At 48.0% G+C, this 27,550-nt stretch overlaps 1 protein-coding gene across 1 annotated transcript in view; it reads left to right on the top strand.

The window, feature by feature from the left end:
• The window catches only part of AP3S2 (adaptor related protein complex 3 subunit sigma 2), a 58,935-nt gene that overhangs the window by 9,093 nt on the left and 22,292 nt on the right, over window positions 1–27,550 (top strand). Inside the window, exon 4 of the mRNA XM_062206249.1 lies at window positions 8,573–8,644. Coding sequence (XP_062062233.1) covers window positions 8,573–8,644 — 72 coding nt within the window. The remainder of the gene's footprint in view (window positions 1–8,572; window positions 8,645–27,550) is intronic.

Genomic DNA, 27,550 nt, shown 5'->3' with positions numbered 1-27,550 from the left:
CGGGCCTCTGCACTTGTTCTGCCTGCCCAGTGCCCTGATCTGGGCTCCTTCACTCTTCAGCTCTGAGAGTGACTTCTTTTCATCATCGATGTCCAGCTCCATGTTCATTCTGTTTTTCAAACAAAATAAAAGAATTATTTATTTATTTGAGTGTTACAGAGAGAGAGGGAGAGACAGATTTAAAATCTTCTATCTACTGGTTCACTACCCAAGTTGTCGCAGCAGCCTGGGAGCCAGGAGCTTCTTCTGGGTCCCACGTGGGTCTAGGGGCTCGAGCACTTGGCCCATCTTCCACTGCTTTTCCTAGAACGTTAGCAGGGAGCTGGATCACAGAAGTGGAGCAGCTGGAACTTGAACTGGCACCATATGGGATGCTGGTGTGGCAGGTGGCGGCTTTACCTGCTGTGCCACAGTGCCGGCCTCGTTCATTCTTAGAGACTTGCTGGGCACTGTCTTTGTAGTAACCCCTGTCCTATAGTCCTGTTTACCTCTTTCAGAGCACCTAGGACAATAAGAAGGATCTTACTTGCTTTCTTGTTCACACCCAGAATACAAACTGGCAGAAAGCTCTGTGCCCAGTGGGTAATAATCACTCATTATCCGTTGGCTGAATGAACACCTAACTCATTGTAGGGTCTTGTTTTAACACTTCAGTTTCTTCACTGGGTTATGATTTTCTTCCTTGTATAAGAAAAATTGATGTATTCACTTGAAAGTCAGAGTTACACAGAGAGAAGGAGAGACAGAGGTCCATCTGTTGGTTCACTCCCCAAGTGGCTGCCATGGCCAGCTGGGCCAGGTTGAAGCCAGGAGCCAGGGGCTTCATCCAGGTCTCCTCATGGGTGCAGGGGCTCAAGCACTTGGGCCATCCTCCGTTGCTTTGTCAGGCGCATTAACGGGGAGCAGGATCAGAAATGGAGCAGCTGGGTCTTGAGCCACTGCCCATATGGAATGCCAGTGTTGTAGGCAGTGGCTTTACTCGCCACTCCACAACACTAGCCCCAAAGATATATTTTTATTTCTGCACTTGTTTTGCATCATTTTGGTTACTGGTTTAACATAGCTACATACCTTGTAAGACCAGCAATTCTCTTGCAGAGCAGTTCTTGTTCAGTATGTGCTCTAATATTTATAACCATGTGTACATCTGCATATGTTTCTGAGTAGTTTGTAAAGGTCGCAGATGTTCCTATTGGATTTAGAATGAGCAGTGAATTAAAAATAGCATTTCTCTCAATTTATTCATTTATTCTTTTGAGCTTCTGACTTTCCACTCGTCCTGGTACTTCAGCATCCTGTAACATCCAGCTCCATCTTCCCCTTACTGCCCACTAGTTTCCTGTATGTGACATTCTGGTCCTTGTGTTCAAAGTGCATCTTACTTCATATTTCAGCAGACTGGGATTAGTCCCCATCGTTCCTTCCTTGCCAAAGCATTCTCCTTTTTCTCTCTTGTTCAGCAAATTACATTGGAGGCACAATTGCGGGGTCGTAATAGCTAGGTTCAGCTACTTCATCTCTGCCAACGCTGTGGCTTGCGGGGCTGACCCTGGAGCTGCTGTGGCGTCTCAGGAGTGACCTGCATTCCCGATGCCAACAGGGTGGCAGCCTTGAGAGCAGAATCTCCAGTAACTGTAGTGGTTTCTTGTTTTTGTTTCTCAGCTTTCTTCCCCTCCTCCCACGTCCTGGTTGTTTCTTTGCCCTCTCCAACCTCCTCTTTAAAGCTGCTTCTGATCCAGTGCTGTGTCTGCCTCTGAAGGGAGCTGGGCTGAAATCGGCTTTGGTGTCTGCACAACCTTTCAGGTTCTTGACGCTTTTCTTCCCGTCTCAGCCTCTGCGCCTTGCACAGCTGCTGCTTCTGCCCCGGTGCCCACGTCCTGATCCTGAGCAGGAGCGAGATAAGACTGTAGTTTTCTTTTGCTCCGTCTAGATCGGTTCTCCTGCCTCTTCCACTCCGTACCCTGATGCTGCCTTTCACAAGACAGTGTTGTACGTGACTTCCGCTTCTTGATGACTCTCCGTGTGTATCTGCTCCCACCATTTTCGGAGGAATTTTCTTTGTAATTATGTTCCTCAGATTTGTTTCTTAAGGGATTTATTTTTGGAACCGTGTCTTGCCTTAGGACGACGCAAGCTTGTTATTTTCCTATCGGAGTCTGCGGTGTCATCAGCTCAGGCTGTTTGTCCATTCGTATTCTCTTTGCTGCTTTTTCCACCTCCTGCATTTTATCCCTTCATTATCTGACTTTCCTTTTCTTTCTCTTGACTTTGGTCATGACCTTGAATGATAAATGTCTTCAGGCTCTAGGAGAAACTGCTGTATCTGGCTGCTCATTTTCCAGACCTATCTTGGACTAGTCTGTCTTGTCCTGCATCCCTGGCCTATCTGAGAAGCCAGGCCTCATTTCATTAGTTCTCTCTAATGAAATAACCCCTTGGGTCAGTGCTACTGCAGAGTTATTTGTTTGTTTTAGATTTAATTATTTATTTGAAAGAATGATAGAGAAGGAGAGACAGAGATCTTCCATCTGCTGGTTTACTCCCTAAATGGCTGCAGCAGCCAGCTCTGGGCCAGGCTGAAGCTAGGACCCAGGAACTCCATTCTGGTCTGCCATGTGGGTGGCAGGAACCCAAGTATTTGGGCTGTCTCTTGCTGCATTCCCAGGGACATTCTTGGGAACGTAGATGAGAAGTGGGGTAGCCGAGACTGGAACCAGCACCCCAGTGTGGGATGCTGGTGCTGCAAACGGTGCTTTAACCTGCTCCACCACAATGCTGGTCCCTGCTTCAGAGTGTGACAGCCTCCCCCTGTGCTCTGAGCATCACAGTTCGGGGTCCAGGGTTCCCAATTTCAACAGTTCCAGCAGCCCCAGAGCTTCATTGCCCTGACTCAGTTGCTCCTTCAGGAGACCTGAGTAGCATGCAGGGAGTCTGCCAATGTTTCAGTTTGTTTCCTACATTTATCTCATTAGTATCTATAATATATCTTAATGTCTGCATTGAGATAGGTAACTTTATTCCACCCCCCCACCAAGGATAGCAGTTTGTCCAATACTGTCTTAGCACTGTTTATAGTGATGATATTTATTGAAAATCAGTACTATGCATCTATTCCCAAATTACTTAAAATATCACCTTTATAAAAAATTGAATTCCTTTTAACTTGTGTATTATTGCTGTTTTTTTAAGATTTATTTTTATTTATTTGAAGGGCAGAGATACAGAGAAAGAAGGAGAAAGAGAAAGGAACAGGGATATCAATCTTTCATCCTCTGGTTCACTCCCCAAATAAGCACAGTATCTGGGTCTGAGCCAGGCTGAAGCCAGGAGCCAAGAGCTTCTTCTGGGTCTTCCACGTGGGTGCAGGGTCCCAAGCACTTGGGCCATCTTCTTCTGTTTACCAGGCATTAGCAGGGAGCTGGATCAAAAGTGGAGCATCCGGGACTCAAACTGGCACCCATATAGGAGGATGCTGGCATCACAGGTGGAGGCTTAACCTTCTACACCACACCACTATCGCTGTTTTCCCAAATTTTCTTTGCATAATATTCTCTCATGGAGCAAGCATTGTGGCATAGTGGGTTAAGCTGCCACCCTAAAATGCCAGCATCCCATATGAGCACCGGTTTGAGTCCCAGCTGCTCCACTTCCATTCTGTTCTCTGCTAATAGGCTTGGAAAAGCAACAGAAGATGGCACAAATACTTGAGCCTCTGCTACCCACTTTGGAGACCTGGATGGAATTCCTTGCTCCTGGCTTTGGCCTGGCCCAGCCCTGGCTGTTTTTGGCATTTGACAAATGAATCAGTAGGTGAAGATCTCTCTGTGTCTCCCTCTTTATATATAACTCTTTCAAATAAATAAATCTTTTAAAAATATGCTCTTATGTTTTATCTTCTGTAAGAACTTAAATTTTTTTTCATTTATTTTCATTCTGTTTGAAGGACAAAGAGACACATAGAGAGAGCTCTTCCATCTTCTGGTTCCCTCCTCAAATGATTACAACAGCCAGGATTAACCCAGGCCAAAGCTAGTTAACTCAATCCCGGTCTTAACGTGAGTGGCAGTGACCCAAGTATTTGAGCCATCACCTGTTGCCTCCCAGGGTACACATTAGCAGGAGACTGGATTGGAAGCAGAGTAGCCAGAATTCAAACCAGGCACTCCCATGTGGAATGTGGCATCCCAAGCTTACCCTTATAACTTCAGACTTCATCAAGTTTCATTTAAAAAAATCTTATTGGAAGATCCAGCTTTGTGGTGCAGTAGCTTAAGCCCACTGCCTGTGATAGCGGCTTCCCATGTGAGTGCTGGTTCAAGTCTCAGCTGCTCCACTTTCCATCCAGCTCACTGCTAATGTGCCTGGGAAAGCAGCAGAAGATGGCCCAAGTGCTTGGGGCCCTGCACCCAGGCAGGAGACTAGGAAGAAGCTCTGGCTCCCAGCTTCCGCCCTGCCTGGCCTGTCATTGTGGCCATTGGGGAATTAACCAGTGGAAGGAAGGTCTCTTTCTCCCTGTGTCTCTCCCTCTCTCTCTGTAAGTCTGCCTTTCAAAGAAATAAATAAATCTTTTTAAAAAATCATATTGGAGACTTCCACACTTCTTAATTCATTTTCTTCCCTTATAACTATAGAAAATGGGGGCCAGCATTGTGATGTAAGGGGTTAAGCTGTTTTCTGCAACACTGACACCCTATATGGGGGTCAGTTCAAGGCCTGGCTCTACGCTTCCCATCCAGCTCCCTGTTAATGCATCTGGGAAAGCAGCAGAGGATGGCCCAAGTGCTTGGGCGCCTGTACCCATGTGGGAGGCCTGTATGACGCTCCTGGCTCCTGGCTTTGGCCTGGCCCAGCCCCTGCCATTGTAACCATCTGGGGAGTGAACCAGCAGTGAGAGATACCTCTTTCAAATAAATAAAATAAATCTTTAAAAAAAAAAAAAACTATAGACAATGAAGTAAAAAGAAAGCATATACACACAGAGGACAGAACAGGAAAGGAGATAATATCCACAAATGTTTTGAAAGCAGCAAAGAATGTGAATGCCTGGTAGTAGACTTGGCAAGCCTGAGGAAGCCACATCCCAGGCCAGCAGTGGGGAATTCTGACAGTCAACCTGATCCACACCACAGAACCCTCAAAATGCACAGAACTGGCAGTGTGGAGTCCCACTGGGGTGTGGGTGTGGAGTGGGCAGAGAAAGCTGTCTGAGACCCAGTTAGATCCAGAAGTCCTTTCCCCAGTTTCAGTTCTTTGGGCAGTTGCCCTTCCCCTAACACAAGGCTAAAAGTATTTTTTTTAAAGATTTTATCTATTTATTTATTTGAGAAGTAGAGTTACAGTGAAAGGGAGAGACAGAGAGAAAGATCTTCCATCCGCTAGTTCATTCCCCAAATGGCTGCAACGGCCAGAGCTGAGCTGATCCGAAGCCAGGAGCCAGGAGCTTCTTCTGAGTCTCCCACATGGGAGCAGGGGCCCAAGCACTTGGGCCATCTTCTTCTTCTTTCCCGGGCCATAGCAGAGAGCTGGATTGGAAAAGGAGCAACCAGGACTAGAACCAGCACCTATATGGGATGCTGGTGCCACAGCACTGGCCCCAGGACCAGAGGTATTCTCTGTAGAGGATAAAAGACTCTGTCTCTGGTTTGGGGAACACAAGTACAACTAATTGTGTGAGTCAGGATTGATGAATGTATGCATTCTGATTTGATATCAAATACTGACTTTCCCACCTTTTCCCCCCACTCAGCTCCCAAATTTCTGGCAGCTAGGCCTTTCCTCTCCAGGCAGGACAGTCTAAGATTTCCCTAGGGGGTCTGACCAAGCCCAGGGGAAAGAAAGTTTAGAAATCTGGGGAATCCCTAACAAGTAGCCATGACTGTAGCACTCTCTGCTCAGCCTTTTATTAGTATGGAAAATGAACGAAAAAACAAGGGTTGTCAGGTAACCGAGGAGGATCCCTAACGTGGAACAAAGTGGCAAACAGTAAGAAGCAACTTAGAAGAGATAAACAGAACATGTTAAAACAACAATAACAACAGAAACAACAAAACCAGTCCTTAAACCACAGAGAAATAAGGATTAAGTAAATGGACACCAAACAAAGAACACTCAGAGAACAAAATGGTCTCAGAAATGAAAAACCTGAGAGGAAATGGCAACACACACTTGCCTCAATTAAAGGACTGAAAGATCAAGTTCAGTGGAACGAGTGAGCAGAGGTGGAAAAATGGGAGAGAAACAGAAAGTAGAATGCGATTCAGTGCCCCGATAGAAGCAGCTCCAGAAAGATTGATTAGGGGTGTGGAAGGGAGGAAGTTCTCAGCAAAATAATTTGGTAAAATTTCCCAGAAATGAAGGACTTCCGCTGCTGCGTTATAGGGGTTCACCACGGACCCAGCACAGCGATGGCAGACAGGCCCGTATTTAACTCTGTTGTCTTGCAGGGAAAGAATTAGGAATAATACTGTCAGCAATGCTTGGGTTAGTTTTTGGCGTGTGTGTGTGTGTGTATGGGTCTAGGTGCACAATTGCTAGGTCATGGAGTATTACTACATAACGCCGAATGGTTCCAAAGTGGAACACTGAGCTTGTCACGGTCAGTCCCAGCGGAGGACTCTGCCTTCCGCCCCTTGTGTTCTAATACCAGAATCACCAAGGAAGGCACCTGCTCCAGCGCTGGGTGGAACAGCCATTTGTTTACATGCGGCAGAGCTGGGCCGGCTCCAGTAGTGTGTGATGGTGCCCATAGCCAGTGGTGTCCTGGCAGCTGCCGCAGGGCAGCTTACCTGTGTTCCCCCCTCTGGTACGGCAGGAGAGGGTGTCCTCGTTCCAGGCCACTTGCAGGCCTCTGGTCAGACTGTTTTCATGCAGTCCTGAACAACTGATGCTGGTCCTGACAGGATTGTGGATAGGAGGCCATTCTCTGAGGGAGAAAACAAAACAGGGCGATACCTGGATGGGAGTTATGTGTTCAGCCTGAAAAGTCATCCAACTGAACCCTTATCATTTGTGCACTTTTCTGTTACATTATTAAAAAGTTAAAATTGGGGCCGGTGCAGCCGGCGCCATGGCCCAATAGGCTAATCTCCGCCTGCGGTGCCGGCATCCCGGGTTCTAGTCCCGGTTGGGGCACCGGATTCTATCCTGGTTGCTCCTCTTCCTGTCCAGCTCTCTGCTGTGCCCCGGGAAGGCAGTGGAGGATGGCCCAAGTGCTTGGGCCCTGCACCCCATGGGAGACCAGGAGAAGAAGCACCTGGCTCCTGGCTTCCGATCAGCGTGGTGCGCCGGCCACAGCGTGCCAGCTGCAGCAGCCATTGAAGGGTGAACCAACGGCAAAGGAAGACCTTTCTCTCTGTCTCTCACTGTCCACTCTGCCTGTCAAAAAAAAAAAAAAAAAAAATCATGAAAATTGGGGCCAGTGCTGTGGCGTAGCAGATTAAGGCGCCTCCTGCAGTGCCAGCATCCCCATATGAGCACCAATTCAGTTCCTGGCTGCTCCTCTTCTGATCCAGCTCCCTGCTAATGTGACTGAGAAGGCAGCAGAAGTGGATCCCTGCACCCACGTGAGAGACCCAGAGGAAGCTCCTGGCTCCTGACTTTTCAGATCGGCTCAGCTCTGGCTGTTGCAGCCATTTGGGGAGTGAACCAGCGGATGGAAGATTTCTCTCTCTGTCTCTTCCCTCTCTCTGTCTAGAACTGTGTTTTTCAAATAAATAAATAAATCTTTTTTTAAAAAAAAAGTTGTAGGGCCGGCGCCTTGGCTCAATAGGCTAATCCTCCGCCTTGCAGCGCCGGCACACCGGGTTCTAGTCCTGGTTGGGGCACCAGATTCTGTCCCGGTTGCCCCTCTTCCAGGCCAGCTCTCTGCTGTGGCCAGGGAGTGCAGTGGAGGATGGCCCAAGTGCTTGGGCCCTGCACCCCATGGGAGACCAGGAGAAGCACCTGGCTCCTGCCTTCGGATCAGCGCGGTGCACCGGCCGCAGCGCGCCAGCCACGGCGGCCATTGGAGGGTGAACCAACGGCAAAGGAAGACCTTTCTCTCTGTCTCTCTCTCTCTCACTATCCTCTCTGCCTGTCAAAAAATAAAAAAAAAAAAAAATTTAAAAAAAGTTGTAAATGTGTAAATTAAGTGTATTTGTGTGAAGATATGTTAACTGAAATTAACAAGATAAAACTAATGTAATTTTCAAGTATAAAGTTTTTAGACGTGTACATTGAGGCTTGAGGAAAAGTCATAGTGTTTATGGAGTTGGTATTTTGATTTGTTGTTGTGTGTAAATTGGTGCCTTATGAAGCGGGGGCAGGAAACCACACATCCCTGCTGACTGGGTTGCTGTACTAAGACCAAGGCTTTCTGTCCTAGATCACGCCCTCTGTGTTGGGATAAGTACAGTGATCCGCTAATGCTGGGGTAGGGTTTGTGTTTTGATTTTGTTTTTTCTCCCCTCTCTTTTTTGAGATTTACCCTAAGGTAATTAGTGTCGTGACTTTGACCTTCACTTTCAAATATGACATGAAGCCATGAATATGTTCCCATTTCTCTCTTCTTTATCCATGTCTTCCTGTTTCATAGGTTTTTGTGGAGACCCTGGATAAATGTTTTGAAAATGTGTGTGAATTGGATTTGATCTTCCATATGGATAAGGTATGTGTCATTCCAAACCAAGATTCCTGCAGACCAAGAGTCCAGGGCATCTCTGGCCCCCTCTACACCCTCATATTCTTTCTGTGGCGTTTTGAGAGACAGTCCTCAAATCTATTTTGTTTAATCATTAAGTTTAATAGTTGCGACAGAGATGGCTCAGATCTATTAATAGTTTTAACATAGAGATTATTCCTGGGTCTGGGTCTGTTCACAGACAGACTTCTTGTAATTGGGCAATGATGACAGTAGAGTAAGTGCCTACTTGGCCAAAGGTGAGATATAAATAGTTTTATGTTGATTATAGAATGAGTTTCACAGGCATTGATAATGAAGCTTTGGCATAATCATGACCTGGGGACTTTGATTTAATTAGTAGATGTGTCCTTGCAAAAGAGTAATAGCGGTACTAAGACATCTGTAAGGTTGCATGAGGCCACGCGATGCACTGTAGGAAAGCAGACCATCAGAGAGGAATTGGAACGGTCCTGAGCTGGTGTCCTCAGATCTGTTTTGCTGGCGTAACTGTGGCATGACCCGTGTCCCCACGTGTGAGATTAACGCAGCAAGGGGCTAAGGATGGCCACATGTATCTTATCTGGCTGGGCACACATACTGTCCCCAAGGATGGCCACATGTGTCTTCTCTGGCTGGGCACACATACTGTCCCCAAGGATGGCCACATGTGTCTTCTCTGGCTGGGCACACATACTGTCCCCAAGGATGGCCACATGTGTCTTCTCTGGCTGGGCACACATACTGTCCCCAAGGATGCCCACATGTGTCTTCTCTGGCTGGGCACACATACTGTCCCCAAGGATGGCCACATGTGTCTTCTCTGGCTGGGCACACATACTGTCCCCAAGGATGGCCACATGTGTCTTCTCTGGCTGGGCACACATACTGTCCCCAAGGATGCCCACATGTGTCTTCTCTGGCTGGGCACACATACTGTCCCCAAGGATGGCCACATGTGTCTTCTCTGGCTGGGCACACATACTGTCCCCAAGGATGGCCACATGTGTCTTCTCTGGCTGGGCACACATACTGTCCCCAAGGATGGCCACATGTGTCTTCTCTGGCTGGGCACACATACTGTCCCCAAGGATGGCCACATGTGTCTTCTCTGGCTGGGCACACATACTGTCCCCAAGGATGGCCACATGTATCTTATCTGGCTGGGCACACATACTGTCCCCAGTGCTGCCACAGATGAGGACTAATGCGTCTTGGATTCGCTTGGTCCTGGTTTTCTCACATGACTGTGGTTGCTGTGGTCCATGGCCCTTGCAGGGAAATGGGAGTTTTAGGGAGCTGCTGCAGTTGCTAAGCCATGGCCCTTTACTGCTCTGTGTCTCCATTGTGATGAGTCAGGAGCTTTTAGATCTGTTGTTGCTGGCACAGCCATCCAGAGGGCTTTCTTGTTTTCCAGCGGGACCCTCAGTCTCAGTTGCTGTGTCGAAGGGTGCAGATCCCACGTTGCATGCTAATGCAGTGAGTGTGTTCTTGAGTTTGGCTGTAGGAATAGAGGGTGGTTTTCTCTCTCAACCTCTGGCTTGGCTGTGTGACTGCATTGGCAGCCTGGGGAATCTTAGAGGCCGAGCCTTCTTTAGACACTCGGACTCCCTGACAGCCTCCCAAGGCTCCCAGGGTTCACGGGTGCTTCTGAGGCGGTCACTCTCACTTGGAAACTTCTGAAATCTCTTAGCAGGCACTTGAGAGTTAGTTTGTGTTTGTCAGTTATTAAAGGTGCCTTTCTCCTGGGATTTCTGTCCAAGAGAGCCATGATTGAAACGTAGTTCCCTCTGTACTGGTGAGAAAAACAGGTAAATATAAAGAGACTTAGAATATTAAGGGAGTGGAGGTGTGTCTTCCGTAGGCCTTATGGTTGTTATTTTAAAAAAATATGTATTTATTTATTTGAAAGGTGGATTTACAGAGTGGGAGAGGCAGAGGCAGAGAGAGAAAGAGAAGTCTTCCATCCACTGGTTCACTCTCCAAATGACTGCAATGGCGAGGGTTGGGTCAGACCAAAGCCAAGAGCCAGGAGCTTCATCCAGGTCTCCCCCGTGGATGCAGGGGCCCAAGCACTTGGACCGTCTTCATTGCTTTCCCAGGTGCATTAGCAGAGAGCTGGATGGGAAATGGAGCAGCCAGGACTTGAACCAGCACCCATAAGGGATGCTGTCCCTGCAGGCAGTGGCTTAACCTGCCAGGCCACAGCGCTGTCTGAATGGTTGTTATTTTAAAAAAAAATTTTTTTTTTGGCGGGGGAAGGATTTTCTAACATTTAATGAACCGTGAGGCTTCAGCCCTCCAAAGACACAGGCTCTCACCACCCACCCGCCATGCCCTTAATCTTCTCAGCCCTCCTGCCGAAGGAGCTGGCTTCACAAAGACAGGCTGCTCTGGGAGCTTTCCTTTCTGCAGAAGGTTGCAGGAGCCCACGTGCCCTGCCTCATGAGGGAGCAGCTCCCGTGGGTTTTGGTGTCTGCTCACTGCATGGGGTTACAGCTTATCACGGCTGACAGCTGGGCAGAAGCTCTGGTTCCTCTCTGAGTGGTAACATCTCACACCAGCTTTCCCAAAGTAACCAGGATGGTATTTACCGAAGTTGATCCTGTAGCAATGCTGGCTACCAGCATTAGCCCGGGCCCCCGCGTGCTTACCCAAGTGGCTGTGCCATGCCTCATAGGGCTGTGAAGTTTCTGGGTCTTCCTCAGTCTGGATGGCGTGTCAAAAGCTTTGGGGAGAGCTAAATGGCTTTTATTATTATTATTATTATTATTATTATTATTATTTACAAGCTGTTACTTTTGGAGTTACCTCTGGTGTGCAAACTGGACCTCTGTAACTCTCAACGTGGCACATAGATTAAGGGTCGGATTTTACTGGGAGAGCAGGCATTTTTAAGCAAGAGAAGAAGATGCGGGGCCAGCACTGTGGCACAGTGGGTTAAAGCCCTGGCCTGCAGCACCAGCATCCTATATGGGCACTGGTTCTAGTCCCAGCTGCTCCTCTTCCGATCCAGCTCACTGCTATGGCCTGGGATAGCAGTGGAAGATGACCCAAGTCCTTGGGCCCCTGTACCCATGTGGGAGACCTAGAAGAAGTTCCTGGCTCCTGGCTTCGGATCGGCACATCTCCGGCCATTGGGGCCATCTGGGGAGTGAACAGCAGATGGAAGACCTCTCTCTCTGTCTCTACCTCTCTCTGTAACTGTGTCTTTCAAATAAAAAAATAAATCTTTAAAAAAGAAGAAGAGGCACACATTGCTCAGATCTTCCCATTGTCCCCTTGGAGGGTGTATTAAGGCTCTTGTGACTCCTCCCTGCCTCCTCCCCCAGTGCTCTCTGGTAGGCTGAGAGAGACACAAAGTTCTGGGACACCAGCCCGTGTGCTTGTGGGTGCCAGCAGTGTACAGAAGTTGTCTGGGAACGCCAGCTGCCTAAATCCTGCACGCTGGGATGGGAGGGGGACCCTGTGGACTGATGGCTGGGAGGAGGCAGTTGTAGGTCCCGTGGGAAGTTGAGTGTGCGTGAGCTCCTCCCACTGCAAGAAGGGGGAATGTTTCCAGGCCAAGCTGGCTCATCGTCAGGGCAGTCCAGAATGTGCTCCAAGTTGACTTGCAGAATCCTCACTTAACGCTGCTCGGTGTCTTCTTCTCTTGCCTGGTGGGGCATCACCCCAGGTGATTTAAATGTATTGCTGCATATGATTCCATTACGTAATATGCCACCATTTATGTATCAGTTCTATGGATTGGCTTCACTTTGAGTTTGGGGCTGTTATGAAACATGTTGCCATAGGTATTCTTGAAAATGCTATTGTGGATATTGTCCCTGTCCCTTGGAACACTTTTATAGAGGAGTTGTTGGGTCATAGATGGGGCCTGTGGGAAGCAGAAGTGGAAGCACACAGGCACCAGTGACCAACAGCACCAGCACACAGAGACCTGAGACCCCAGGCCTGATGTGGGTCCTGACCAGGCCACCGTGCCAGCCACTGTATTAGATATCGACAGCCGTCTCCAGAGTGATTGTGTCAGTTTTTACTCTCACTGTAGGGGTGAATGTTTCCATTGCTCCATATCTTCCCCAGGAATCCATGTGCTCAGTGTGGTGCTTAGTAGTACTGTTAACCAAGCAGTTCCCGTGTTTTCTCCTCAGGACACATGGTAGAATTATACTTCCACCTCCTCTTGAAATTAGGTATAGTCCTGTGACTTGCCTTAGCCAACAAAGTATGAGTGACAGATCCTTTTAAGTAGAAGTTTAATAGCCAGTACACAGATTGTCTTTTCTTCTGCTGTGGCAGTTGTGGGAGTGTGGATACAGAGGCTCCCTAGCGGCCCCACAGTGGACATGTGCAGCATGAGAGGGAAAGTTGTTGAGATGCTGAACTGACTACTGCAGGTTGACCAGATGTGTCCTGACTGACGCAGAATTTAGATCTCAGTCGAGAGTGCACTGAGTATGTGCAGTGTACTTCACTGTGCTCTGGCTGTCATTCTTTTGGTTACTCAGAAAAATGAGTCTCTTGGGGCCGGAGCTGTAGCATAGCGTGTAAAGCCACCGCCTGTACTGCTGGCATCCCACATGGATGCCAGTTTGAATCCCAACTGCTCCACTTCTCATCCAGCTCTTCGCTATGGCCTGGGATAGCAGTAGAAGATGGCCCAAGTGCTTGGGCCCCTGCACCCGTGTGGGAGACCTGGAAGAAGCTCCAGGCTGCTGGCTTTGGATCGGTCCAGCTCCTGCCATTGCAGCCATTTGGGGAGTGAACCAGGGAATGGAAGACCTCTCTCTCTCTGCAACTCTGCCTTTCAAATAAATAAATAAATCCTTAAAAACAAAACAAAACAAAACAAACAAACAAACAAACAAAAAAAACAAAAACAGGTCTTGTTCAAAAAATCTTTCCTGGGGCTGGCATTGTGGCATAGCCAATTAAGCCTCCGCCTGCAATGCTGGCATCCCATCCCATATGGGCGACAATTCAAGACCCAGATGCTCCACTTCTGATCCAGCTCTCTTCTACTGCACCTGGGATAGCAGTAGAAGATGGCTCAAGTGCTTGGGCACCCGTACCCACGTGGGAGACCCAGAAGAAGCTCCTGGCTCCTGGCTCCTGGCTTTGGCCTGGCCCAGCCCTGGCCATTGCAACCACTTCAGCCATTTTGGCCATTTCGGCCATTTCGGGAGTGAACCAGTGGATGGAAGATCTCTGTCTCTCCTCCTCTCTCTTGTAACTCTGCCTTTCAAATAAATAAAAAGCAAGTCATTCATGTGTGTATGTGTGTGTGTGTTTGTGTGTGTGTATGATCTTTCCTTCCCTGAAGTGATAGAAGTGTTCTCTATATCCACTAAAAGTTTTTAGTCTCTACCTCGCCTGGATTGTCATTTTTGTCTGGTAGGGACTGCTTTCACTTTCCGTCAGCACAGACAGCGAGGGTTCTAGTGCTTCTAGCACCACTTCCTTTCCCTGCTGCTCTTCCATGTAACTTGGGTCACAGCTCAAGAGCCTGTATCTGTGTGTGCCTGTTTCTGTTCTCTGTCCTGTCGTGTGTAACTGTTAAAGAGGAGATCCAGCCACTTTCTTCTCCCATCTACTGATTCGCTCCTCAAATGCCTACAGTAGCTGGGGCTTAGGTTGGAACTGAAACCAGCAGTTAGGAATTCAGTCCAGGTCCTACCCTGTGCCAAACACCCCCCCCCCCCACTGATGATATTTTATTTTATTATTTTTTATTTATTTATTTATTTTTTGACAGGCAGAGTGGATAGTGAGAGAGAGAGACAGAGAGAAAGGTCTTCCTTTTTGCCGTTGGTTCACCCTCCAATGGCTGCTGCGGACGGCGCATCTCGCCGATCTGAAGCCAGGAGCCAGGTGCTTCTCCTGGTCTCCCTTGCGGGTGCAGGGCCCAGGCACTTGGGCCATCCTCCACTGCCTTCCCGGGCCACAGCAGAGAGCTGGCCTGGAAGAGGGGCAACCGGGATAGAATCCAGCGCCCCAACCGAGACTGGAACCTGGTGTGCCAACGCCGCAAGGTGGAGGATTAGCCTGTTAAGCCACGGCGCCGGCCTTGATGATATTTTAAATTCATCTTTTTGTTTAGTACTGCTATCACTGTGGAAGTCATTACATTTCTGTTTGTTGACGTTGAAACCAAAGATTGTGTTAAACTGTTAATAATTCTGATTTTATCTGTAGCCACTGTACCCATTGTTTTTCCCGTCAGTGATTGGCTTATCTGTTTCCCCTGACCCTGCTGACTCATACCTCCAGTTCCATGTTCAGTAGAGGTAACAGTGGTATCTGTCTTGTTCCTGGTCCCAGCGGCATCTTTCACCCTGTTCTGTGAAGCACATGAGAGCATTTGCTATACTTTTTTTGTAAATATTCTTATCAGGTTGAACGGGTTTCTTCCCTTTTCCTAGTATCTCGGAATTTTTAACCATGAAAGCATGTTAGAAGTTATCTGAGGCTTTTTTCTCCATCTCCTGAGGTACTCGAGTTTTACCTCCTGGTTCTGATGTTTTTTGTGAACACCTGCGAAGGCAGTGAAGTAATCCCACCACAACGTGAGACGTGGCTTTGCAGGGGAAGTAGGGAGCCATAAACAGATTGCTCTTTCTTGTGTGATTCATCTTCAAATAAGTGCCATAAAGTATTCTGCTGTCCTGCACATTCCCTTTCCAGTCACTCACTGTCTCAGCCGTCCACGTGGCATCAGGAGTGACTTCTCACGTTTCTGAGGGATGTGAGAGGCAGTGGTCTGAGGAGTCGGAGCCCACCCTGCTGGCTTCCAGAGGACGCCTCTGGCAGGCAGCCAGAAGGAAGCTCACCTTTGCCCTCACATGGAGTGGTTGTAAATCTGGTATATCTGCCATTGGTAGTAAAAACTGGTCTTTTTAGATGGGCAAAAGACCTGTTAGCAGACAACAGAAAGGTCACCTTCAACTCCATAAAAAAAAAAAAAAAAGATTTATTTATTTTATTTGAAAGGCAGAGTTAGCAAGACCTTCCATTTGCTGGTTTACTACCCAGATGGCTGCAATAGCCCAGGCTGGGCCAGGCTGAATCCGGGAGCCAGGAGTTTCCTCCAGGTCTCACATGTGGGTGGCAGGGGCTCAAACACTTGAGCCCTGTTCCATTGCTTTCCCAGGTGTATTAGCAGGGAGCTGGGTTGAAGTGAAGCAGCTGGCACCCGCACCAGCACCCACATGGGATAATGGCATCATGGCAGTGGCCCAGCCCTCTGCCACACACCAGCCCCAGCCCCTTCCTCCCTAAATGGAAGAATAGCCCCACCTTGAGCTTGGAAACACCTGTCGTTTAGGAAACCCACAGGACGTTTGAGAGCTGCCATGGACATTCCCGGGTAGCTGCCCATCACCTTGAGCAGATGTGCCTGGACTAGTAGGCACATCTAGTAGTAGAAGACCAGATATGACTGAATTCCTGCTGCCTGGCAAGGTCTTTCTTTCTTTTGATGTTTATTCATTCATTTTTGTCTTCTTGAAAGGCAGGGCATCAGGGAGAGAGAGATCAATCTTCCATCTGCTGGTTCTCCCCAGATGCCAGTGACAGCCAGGGCTGGGCCAAGGCAAAGCCAGGACCTCAGAACTGCATCCGCATCTCCCAGGTTGGGAGCAGGGGACCAAGCACTTGAGCCATCATCTGCTACCTCCCAGGAAGCATTAGCAGGAAGCTAGAATTGCAAACAGAGTAGCCAAGGCTCAAACTGACCGTCTGATATGGGATGCAGACATCCCACAATGCCTGGCCCCCTCCCCCTTTTTAAATATTGTTTATTTGAAAGGCAGAGAGAAGAGAGAGTGAGATCATCCATCTGCTGGTTCAGTCTTCAAAATGCCCACAACCAAGGCTCAGCCAGGCCAAAACCAGGAGCCCAGAACCCAATCCAGGTCTCCCGTGTGGGTGACAAAGACCCAAGTATTGGAGCCATTGTCTAGTGCCTCTCAGGATGCACATTAGCAGGAAGCTGGAATTGGAAGTGGAGCTGAGACTTAAACCCATGCCTGGACCATAGTATGGGATGCAGGTGTCCCAAGGGACATTTGTTGTGCCAAATGCCTGCCTTGGCAAATTGTTTCTTTTTCTTTTGTCTTTTTTTTAGATTTATTTATTTGAAAGGCAGAGTTACAGAGAGGCAGAGGCAGAGAGAGAAAGAGAGAGGTCTTCCATCCACTGCTTCACTCCCCAGATGGCCGCAACAGCTGGAGCTGGGCCGATCAGGAGCCAGGAGCTTCTTCCGGGTCTCCCATGAAGGTGGCAGGGTTCCAAGGACTTGGATCATCTTTTAGTGCTTTCCCAGGCCAAAGCAAAGATCTGGATTGGAAGTAGAGCAGCCAGGACTCGAACTGGCGCCCATATGGGATGCTGGCACTGCAGGTAGCGGCTTTACCAACTGCACCACAGCACCAGCCCTGGCAAATTATTTCTAACCTCACAGCTACTTTTTCAGCATTCTAAATTGTTTTTGTTAATACCCTGTTTTTATCACTGCTTGTCTCTTCTTTACCGCCTCTCCTTTTCCTCCTAACAAGAAGGTTTGTCCCATTCTGTTTCTAGAGCTGTGTCTTCTTGTCTCTCCCTAACACACACGATAATCTTGCTTCTTCAGCTAGTTTCTGAAGTGCCTGGTGTGTCCCTCTGCCTCTGAAAATCTCCAGACTGCCCCGTCCCTCCCAGAATGCACCTCTTCCTGTGCTTCTACTGCCCCTTCCAACTGCAGTTGTATTTCCATCATTCATTCAGGGTAAACTTGTTGACTAAGAGATTCACACCAAATTTTTCAGTTCTACATAATCTGTTCCCTTCCTGGAGCCCTAATACTTGTGTTTCTCTCCAACCCAGAATCTTTGATGATTTCCAAGTCTTGTGTCCATTCCCTGGTCATCACCTTTGACATTTTTGTAGAACTTGATGCTCTTAATCACTCTAATCCCTTTCCCCCCTTGTTTCTGTCTTATAGAACTCAGATTTTTCTCTTACCCTCTTCCTACTCTGTGGCAGTAAATTGTCAGTGTTCTCTCATGTCTCCCTCCTTCTCCATTGTATATTTCTGTCATAAGTAGCATCCATTTATCATATTTAAACCTATGATCTATGTAGGTAGTTCCTGAACTGGTAATTCTAGTCCCAGTGGCCTCTTCTGGTATTTCAGAATGGCCTGAGTCCTATTCCACTATTTCCCATTGCCTGAAGATATTTCTTTTGAATATCTTTCTAACACCTAAATTTCTTGCTATTTCTTCAGGGCCAGCTGTAGCAGGTGTCTCTTAAGAACAATTTCTCCCCAAATCTCCTTTTTTCCAGTCTGTTGCTACCATTCTGTGTCACGGATACTCACCTTTCCTCTCCTTCTGTGCCCACAACATGCAGTCAGTCGTTACAACTATTGTGTTTTCCTGTAGAGCCCTTCTATTTCTTGTTCTTCGATTCACCAGTTGTTAACACTTGGCACACTTTGTTCTTTTTCTCTAATTTGAGAGAGCACATGAGAGAAAACGAACTAGTGCTCGTGGACACCATCCACGGGCTCACTCTCCACATGCATGCAGTAGCTGAGGCCATGCTATTTTTTTTATTTAGTCACTGTCACTTCTTGCCTTGTATCTTTTTTTAAAAAAAAAAAAAGATTTATTTTGTTTGCAAGTCAGAGTTACACAGAGAGAGGAGAAGCAGAGAGAGAGAGAGGTCTTCCATCCAATGGTTCACTCCCCAGTTGGCTGCAACAGCCAGAACTGCGCCGATCCTAAGCCAGGAGCTTCTTCTGGGTCTCCCATGCAGGTGCAGGAGCCCAAGGATTTGGACCATCTTCTGCTTTCCCAGGCCACAGCAGAGAGCTGGATTGGAAGTGGAGCTGCCGGGTCTTGAACCGGCGCCCATATGGGATGTCGTTGCTTTAGGCCAGGGTGTGAACCTGCTGCGCCACAGCGCTGGGCCTGCATTGTACCTTCTACTCAGCCACTCAGCGCTTTGCCCAAGAGGTTTTCTCAGATTTTTTCACATACTGAATCCTGCCTGTCCATCAGGCTTAGTTCCTATCGCGCCATTCAGAGCTGATCCTCGCTCTTTCGGGTCTTTGGTTCCAAAAAAGAAGAAATAATGGCTGTGCTAAAAAGGGCTGCGGCCACGTGCGGCTTGTGTGCTGCACTGACGGTGCTCGCTGCAGGACAAGGCCATTAAGAAGTTCATCATTCGCAACACAGTGGAGGCCTCACCCTCTCTGAAGCGAGTGTTTTCGGTGCTTGTGTGCTTCCCCAGCTGTCTGTGAAGCACATTATTGTGTGAGTTGTGCCATTCACAGCAAGATGGTTAGAAATCCATCTTGGGAAACCCACAAAGACTGGGCCCTACCACCCCAATTTAGACCTGCTGGTGCAGCCCGGTAACCTCCACAAAGCCCATGTAAGGAGCATCTTCTTTAGAAAAAAAAATTTATTGGCCGGCGCCGTGGCTCAACAGGCTAATCCTCCGCCTTGCGGCGCCGGCACACCGGGTTCTAGTCCCGGTTGGGGCACCGATCCTGTCCCGGTTGCCCCTCTTCCAGGCCAGCTCTCTGCTGTGGCCAGGGAGTGCAGTGGAGGATGGCCCAAGTGTTTGGGCTCTGCACCCCATGGGAGACCAGGAGAAGCACCTGGCTCCTGCCATCGGAACAGCGCGGTGCGCCGGCCGCAGCGCGCTACCACGGCGGCCATTGGAGGGTGAACCAACGGCAAAAGGAAGACCTTTCTCTCTGTCTCTCTCTCTCACTGTCCACTCTGCCTGTCAAAAATAAAAAAAAAAAAAAATTAAAAAAAAAAAAGAAAGAAAAAAAATTTATTGTATTTATTTGAAAGGCAGAGTTACAGAAAAAGAGAGATCTTTCATCCACTGGTTTGCTTCTCAAAGGGCTGCCACAGCCAGGGCTGGGCCAGGCCGAAGCCAGGAGCCAAGAGCTTCTTCCAGGTGTCCCATGTAGGTGCAGGGGCCCAAGCACTTGGGTCATCCTCCGCCACTTTCCCAGGTGCATTAGTAGGGAGCTGGATCAGAAGTGGAACAGCCAGGACTTGAACTAACACCTATACAGGATGCTGCCACTGCAGGCAGTGGCTTTAACCACTGTGGCACAAAGCTGGCCCCAAGGGCATAATCTTTAAGGGTGAAGAAAAATTATCATATGGAAAAAATAAAGTGTAAATTTATTCTTTAAAAAACAAACAGGAAACAAAAAAATAAAACAAGGCTGATCCTTACCACCTAGTCTTTTGTGACTGTGGGCCATTTTGATGTTTTAAAATTGTTTTATTTTCATTTTATTGGATAGAATCAGACAGACACAGAGAGATCTTCTGCCTACTGGTTCACTCTCCCAGATGTCCACAATAGCCCAGTCTGGTCTAGGCTGAAGCCAGGAGCCCAGAGCTTCATCCAGACCTCCTATGGGAAAGACAGGGACTGGAGTAGTTGAGCTTCACCTGCCTCTTCCTAGTATGTGCATTAGCAGAAAACTGGCTTCAAGATTGGAGCAAGACCTCAAACCCAGGCACACCTGCCCCCAGATTGAAATGCATAAACCCTGTGACCCAGTAAATCTTTTGAGGGATTTATCCTAAACCCAAAGGGAAATGAACCCAGTAGTTAAAGGCTCTGTGGGAGGTTTATTGCCACATTCCTTGTTACAGAAGAAAAAAAGGCCTAAGTGTCCATAGAGCACTATTTTGTAATGAATATAGCACCTCATTATTCTTTTTTGTTTACATTTTTAATTTACTTTCATTTGATTTGAAAAGCAGAGAAGCAGGCAGAGACAGAGATTTCCCATCCACTCGTTCACTCCCCAAGTGTGTGCACCAGCCAGGGATAGGCCATGCCAAAGCCAGGAACTGAAAACCCCACCTGGGACCCCCACATGTGTGGCAGGAACCCAGTTACTGGCGCCATCGTCTGCTGCCTCTCAAGGTGCACATTAGCAGGAAGCTGTTTTGGAAGTAAAGTAGCCAGGGCTCACGAGGCGCACTAATACGGGATGCTGGTGTCCCCTGCCTCAAGCACTCAACCCCAGTTTTATGTTTTCCCTATCTTTGTGTTTGTCCTTGGGTCCCTTCCCAGCACTAGCACTGTGCCAAAGTGGGGGGATGGTCTTCAGGTGAGTGTCACTGAGGAGTTTCCCAAACACAGCCCGATAAGATAGTTCGTGATTTTAACTGTTAGAGGCTTGAGCAAGGTCTGATGACACGGTCTCAGCCATGTAGAGCTTATCTTGCCAGGGCTAGTTGGTTCCTCTTTGCTTTCAGAAATTCCCAAACTTAACTGAACATCATGAGTGAGTTAGGTGTTGGTGTTAATTATGGTGAATTGAATTCTCTCCCAACAATGTGGGTGATCTAACCTGCTGACACACCAGTGTCTCAGCAGCAAAGCTGGATTTGAAATTCAGTTAGGCTTTAAATTTTTGGTCATCAGAGTCAATTCGGTGACTCGATTGCAGCAATTTACGCAGCCTCTCTGTAGATTTCAACCTGCACTGGGCTCTCAGGAGAGCTGGAACCTGTGCTTCTGGGCAGGTCTGACCTGGAGAACTGACGTGTGGAATTTGCAGTCTGCTAAGTATAGGCTGCCGAAATGGAGAAATGCTGAAGGTTCAGAATTCAAATTATGAGCACCCCGATGGAATGTTTCTCAGGTGTCCCTCTGGGGAACAGTTTGTGATAACAAAGCTCACTAATGCCCTCCGCAACCTGATGACCTTGAAGCAGGTGTCCAGAAACGCAGGGAGGAGTGAGGGGTTCGTGTTGTGTGTTTTTCTCGATGAAGGAGGAGCAGTTTTGACCTAGAAGAAGACATTCTGTTTGAGTTTGTGTTCTTGTAAAACGTGCTGGTTAGCATCTCTGACCATCCCCTGGCCACCTCTGTGGCTCTGTCTGGATGGATCTAAGTGAGAAGCAAAGAGCCAAGACCAGCCTGGCTTGTGTCCATGTGTCCCCGGTCTTCTGCTGATGCCTGATAGGAATCTTGTGTCCAGATTTTTATTTTTTGCTTAAGCAGCGAGGAAATTCATTTTCTCACATATGCAAAGACCACCTGCAGGGCGGAGTGAGAAGATGATGGAGACAGCAGTTCAGTAGTGTCATCAGGGGCCGGCTGTGGCATAGTGGGTAAGTTGCTGCCTAAGACGCCAGCATCCCAAATGGGAGCCGGTTCAAGTCCCAGCTGCTCCACTTCTAATCCTGCTCTCTGCTAATGTGCTTGGGAAAGCATTGAAGATGGCCAAGTGCTTGGGCCCCTGCACCCACTTGGGAGACCCAGAAGACGCTTCTGGCTCCTGGCTTCAGCCTGGCCCAACCCTGGCCATTGTGACCACAATATATATTATATATATATATATAATTTTTATTTATTTGACAGAGAGTTAGACAGTGAGAGAGAGAGAGAGAGACAGAAAGGTCTTCCTTCCGTTGGTTCACCTCCCAAATGGCCACTATGGCCGGAGCTACGCTGATCCGAAGCCAGGAGCCAGGTGTTTCTTCCTGGTCTCCCACATGGGTGCAGGTGCCCAAGCACTTGGGCCATCCTCCACTGCCTTCCTGGGCCACAGCAGAGAGCTAGACTGGAAGAGGAGCAGCCGGGACTAGAACCCAGCACCCATATGGGATGCAGGCGCCACAGGTGGAGGATTAACCAAGTGAGCCACGGCACCAACCCCTCTGCCTTTCAAATAAGAAAAAAATCTTTTTTTTTTTTTAAGTGTCCTCAGAGACGCCAGGTACTGTCCATCTGCTGTCTTCTTTCCTTGGTATTGGCTGCAGAGTAGTTTTCAGAGGCCAACACCCTACTCCTTCAGGATGATTGATAGAGACTAGCAATAGTAAGTTTTTTAAATGTCTAAAACCTCTGTAGTTTATCTTTAAAAACCAACATTCGTGATTTCTCATAACTACATGTAATATCTCTATAATATCTCCCACTTTTATTACATGAACTTTTGTTTGAAAAATCTTTAAACGTATTTTTACTTATTATTTACTTGAGGGACAGAGAAAGAGAGGGAGAGCTTCCATGCAATGGTTCACTCTCCAGAAGTCTGCAGTTGTAGGCCTCCCCTAGGCTGGGACCAAAGCTGGGAGCCAGAAACTCAATCCAGGTCTCCTGTGTGGATGGCAGAAACCCCATTAGGTGAGCTATCGGCTCTGCCTCCCAGGGTCTGCCTTAGCAGGAGGCTGGAGTGAGGAGCCGCCGGTGGGTGTTGAACCCAGGCACTCACATGTGGAGTGCTCGGCCCTAATGCGTAGGCTGAGGCCTGCTCCCCTTACTTGAACTTAAACTGCCTTGATGTAGTCTCATTGCTTGCTTGCTACTTGAGATTCAGAGACCCTCTTCAATTTTTGTTTAGTCATTGTTTGTTACTAGTTAAGAGCGGGAGGATCATAATGTACACAAAACAGCAAAATTTGACCTTTAGAACTACCTGTTTGATATCTATTCATTTCCATAACAACTAGTGGTTATCTAGATTGTGATCAAGAGCAGAGCTTATTACCAGTGGCATTACTTGCCTGTGTCTCAGATAAACAAATTGCATATTGCTTTGGTTGTTGGCTTGTAGCTGCCCTCAGAGGTTGGCATTGAGATTGAAGTCTGTAGTGTTGTTGCTGTTAACTCTTACATTGCGGAAGAGGATAGGCTTCTGTGAGGTAAGAGGGAAAATTTCTGGATATTCCTAGTTAAAAATCCTTTGCCAGCCTTGATGTTTGTATCAAGCAGTGTGGGCTCAGTAATATGTTACTCCAAAACCCAGTCACATACTGACAAGTTCCATTTCTCATTCATGCCACGTGGTCATTGTGGTGTCTTTATTCACTGAAGTCGCTTAGGGGTCCAAGGTGATGGAAATCTTCCTCAGCTTGTGTTTCTACTGGGCACTCCAGTGTTGACTCTTAAAGTGACACACCCCACCAACACTTACTTCATTGGTCAAAGTAAGTCACATGTCCACGTCACCCAGGATCTAGGGAAGTACTGTCCTACAGGGTATCCAAGGGAAAGAACCTGAAATAGTTTTGAATAATACTATGGCTACCACTTTTTTTTTTTTTTCATTTATTCTCTTAGATATTCTTAGAAGATTCTTAGAGAATATTCTCTTAGAGCTGATATTTTATCCAGTCTCACTTTATAGGAGGGAACCTAGGAATTCTAGTATTAGAGAAAAAGAGGAACACTCTTCTAAGAAAGAAACCGAGTTTAGGAAAAGGCATGCTGTGCAGCAGCTTTATAGTTTCTCTAACAGAACACTGGACATTCATTTTTGTTTTTTTATGTTCATTTTATTTGAAAGGCTGAGAGAGACTGATGGAGAGAGATCTTCCATCTATAGGTTAAGTCCCCAAATGTCTGCAACAGTAAGAGCCGGGCCAGCCAAAGCCAGGTCTCTCATGTAGGTGGCAGGGGCCCAGGTACCTGAGCCATTATCTGCTGCTTCCCAGGGTACGCATTGACAGGAACCTGGATTAGAAGTGGAATACCCAGGACTCGAACGAGGCACTCCAATAGGGATACGGGCATCCTAAGCAGGAGTTAACCACTGTGTCACTTGCCCACCCCACCTTGGACATACTTCCCAAATGAATTTAAGGTGACTTAAGAAATTAAAATTTTAAAATCTCCTAATGTTGTGGCATAGCCAAGTTCAGCTGCCACCTGAGATGCTGGCATCCCACACTGGAGCACCAGTTCAACTCCCAGCCGCTGCGCTTCTGATCCAGCTCCGATCCAGCTTTGATCCAGCTCCAGGAGTGAACCACCAGATGGGAGAGCTCTTTCTCTTTGTCTCCCCCCCCCCCTTTCTCTCTCTCTCTCTGTCACTCTGCCTTTCAAAGAAATAAATAAACTATGTCTTTAAAAAAAAATCTAGGCTGGCGCCGCGGCTCACAAGGCTAATCCTCCGCCTGCGGCACCGGTACCCCAGGTTCTATTCCCATTTGGGGTGCCAGATTCTGTCCCAGTTGCTCCTCTTCCCGTCCAGCTCTCTGCTGTGGCCCGGGAAGGCAGTGGAGGATGGCCCAAGTGCTTGGGCCCTGTACCCGCATGGGAGACCAGGAGGAAGCATCTGGCTCCTGGCTTCGGCCATTTCGGGGGTGAACTAACGGATAGAAGACCTTTCTCTCTGTCTCTCTCTCTCACTGTCTAACTCTGTCCGGAAAAAAAAAAAAATCTTCTAACAGAATAAGTTGTTTCCGTATCTGGGAAGCAAGTGCCTCCTTCATATATAATTATTATTTGAAAGGTAAGTTACAAAGAGAGATAGGGAGAGAGAGTAAGAGAGATTAAGATCTTCCATCTGCTGGTTCATTCCCTAAATGTCCACAACGGCCAGGCTGAAGCTAGCAGGCTAGAATTCCATCTGAGTGTCCCACATGGGTACAGGGGCCCAAGCACTTAGGCCATCTTCCACCACTCCTTTCCCAGGTACATTAGCAGGGAGTTGAATCAGAAGTAGAGCAGCTGGGTTGGGACTGAAACTGGTATTCTGACTTAGGATGCATGCTCTGTGGTTTAACACCCTACCCTGCTGGCCTCACACCTCCCTACTCACAGAGACTTCCTGCAAGTCATCTGTCCTGACCTTGGCTCTTTTTTTTTTTTTTTTTAAAGATTTTATTTATTTTATTTGAAAGGTAGAGTTATAGACAGTGAGAGAGAGAGAGACAGAGAGAAAGGTCTTCTGTCCGCTGGTTCACTCCCAAAATGACCGCAACTGCCAGAGCTGTGCCGATCTGAAACCAGGAGCCCGGATCTTCTTCTGGGTCTCTCATGTGGTTGCAAGGGCCCAAGGACTTGAGCCATCCTCCACTGCTTTCCCAGGCCACAGCAGAGAGCTGGATGGGAGGTGGAGCAGCCAGGACTCGAACTGGAAGCCATATGGGATGCAGGCGCTGCAGGCAGAGGATTAACCTACTGTACCACAGCACCAGCCCCCTGACCTTGGCTCTCGGATCTTGGTGAAATACTATAGTGTGTTCAGAGTGTTTTTGCCTTTTTTTCTCTGATTATCAGACAAGCATTCACTGTGAGGACTCCATGCTAAATATGGAGATACGAAGGTGATAAAGATGAAATTTGTCTTTTAGACAGATTCTCCCCTCTCAGGAAGCTCATTGTCCAGCCAGAAAGATGAGCCCGATGAGTTTGGGAAAAGTGACTTGTTCAGGAGAGGTGCTTCTCGGCAGGCCTCGTGCTGTGTGGCGGAGCTGTCATCTTGCACCCAAGTACTGCCGTAGTCAAATATGTGTATACAGTGTACCTGCACACTGTACTTCATTAGGCTGGCACGCTTGTCAGTTGTGTACATAGAGGAGCACAGTATTAATCACAAGCTCTTTTATTCAGTGGTATGACTCAGAAGTAGAGAAAGACAAATGGGACTCAGCAGAAGATGGCCAGGTATCCTTGTGCGGCTTTGGCTGACGGTCTGGGGTCCTAGATAGGGGAGCGTGGCAGGCAGCCTCGGGTGCTGCCACAAGCTGGGTGAGGTGTGTAATGACATCTGCAAGGCTGGCTGAACACCGCAGATATGATTGGCCTTGGTCAGATGGGTAGGGGACACTCGGGCTGGGTGAGGGAGAAGATCAGTGCCGAGAGAGAGGAGCGATGAGGGCTGTATAAATTCCAGAGTCCAGAAGTCATTGAGGGAGAGGGAGTCACAGGAGGGGAATTTAATGCTGTTTGGGCGGCCGCCAAGTGCTAGGCATTGTGCTGGGTGTCGTTTGTCAGGTCGGTGATGGCATTCCTGGGAAACAGGAAACCAAGACTTGGGCCAAAGTACCTGAAACTGAAACCTATATTTCACTAAGCCACAGAATTTGAGAATTTTAAAGCATGAATATTATTATATATGTAAACACTTAGAGTATCTGTCGATTTCTATTTCAAAAACCAAAATTCTTAGAGACAGAACAGTAGGAATAAAGCTCCCACCCCACCCCAGGGGGAACGTGTATGTTGGGGATGAGACCACAAGGGCTTGGAACTGTGCATCAACTCCAGCTAGACGGAGGGTCTCCCAGAGGAGACACGGTTGGCATTGTGGGCATTACTGGTGTTTAGTGTCTCCAGCCCCTCCTACTAAATGCCTGTAGGGCCAGCCAGGTTCGGGGTATGTGTGTGGGATTAATGGAGGAGATTTGAAGTAGAGGCAACGTGGTTGTACGAGCCTGGGCTGCTGTGTTCCTGAGTTCAGTGGATGCTTTTTCCAAGCACTTTTGATACTTCCTCATTTTTAAAAAAGATTTTATTTATTTATTTATTTATTTAAGAGGTAAATCCACAGATACAGAGAAGGTCTTCCATCCGCTGGCTCCCCAAATGGCCACAATGGCCAGAGTTGAGTCAGTCCATCTGAAGCCAGGAGCGAGAAGCTTCTTCTGGGTCTCCCATGCGGATGCAGGCCATCTTCTGTTGCTTTCCCAGGCCATAGCAGGGAGCTGGATTGGAAGAGGAGCATCCAGGACACGAACCAGCACCTAGATGGGCTGCCAGTGCCACAGGTGGAGGCTTAGCCTACTACGCCACAGCGCCATCCCCCAACACTTCTCATTTTTAAGACATTCTGTGCCCTCAGTTTCCATGAGACGCATTCACCTGCTATTTTTCTACCCTTCTGAGCATTCTTTCTGGCCTTTTGACTTCTTAGCATTTAACTGCTCCCTCTTCTCTTTGCTTTAGATAGCATCTCCTGAAGGACTCTTCACACGGCCCTGAGTTCATCTGTCTGGCTGCTAGAGGGTCTTCACACCTGCACTCAGTGTGTCCCAAATAGAATCTCTAGCCGCCTGCATCCTGGGCCCGCGGTTCTGACCTCACCTCCAGGGAGGGCGGTCCTCAGAAAGCCTTCCTGCT

Source organism: Lepus europaeus, chromosome 11 (genome assembly GCF_033115175.1).
Source record: "Lepus europaeus isolate LE1 chromosome 11, mLepTim1.pri, whole genome shotgun sequence".
NCBI classification, from domain to species: domain Eukaryota; kingdom Metazoa; phylum Chordata; class Mammalia; order Lagomorpha; family Leporidae; genus Lepus; species Lepus europaeus.
Note: the sequence above shows the minus strand (reverse complement) of the source record. Positions and strands in the feature narration are given on the sequence as shown.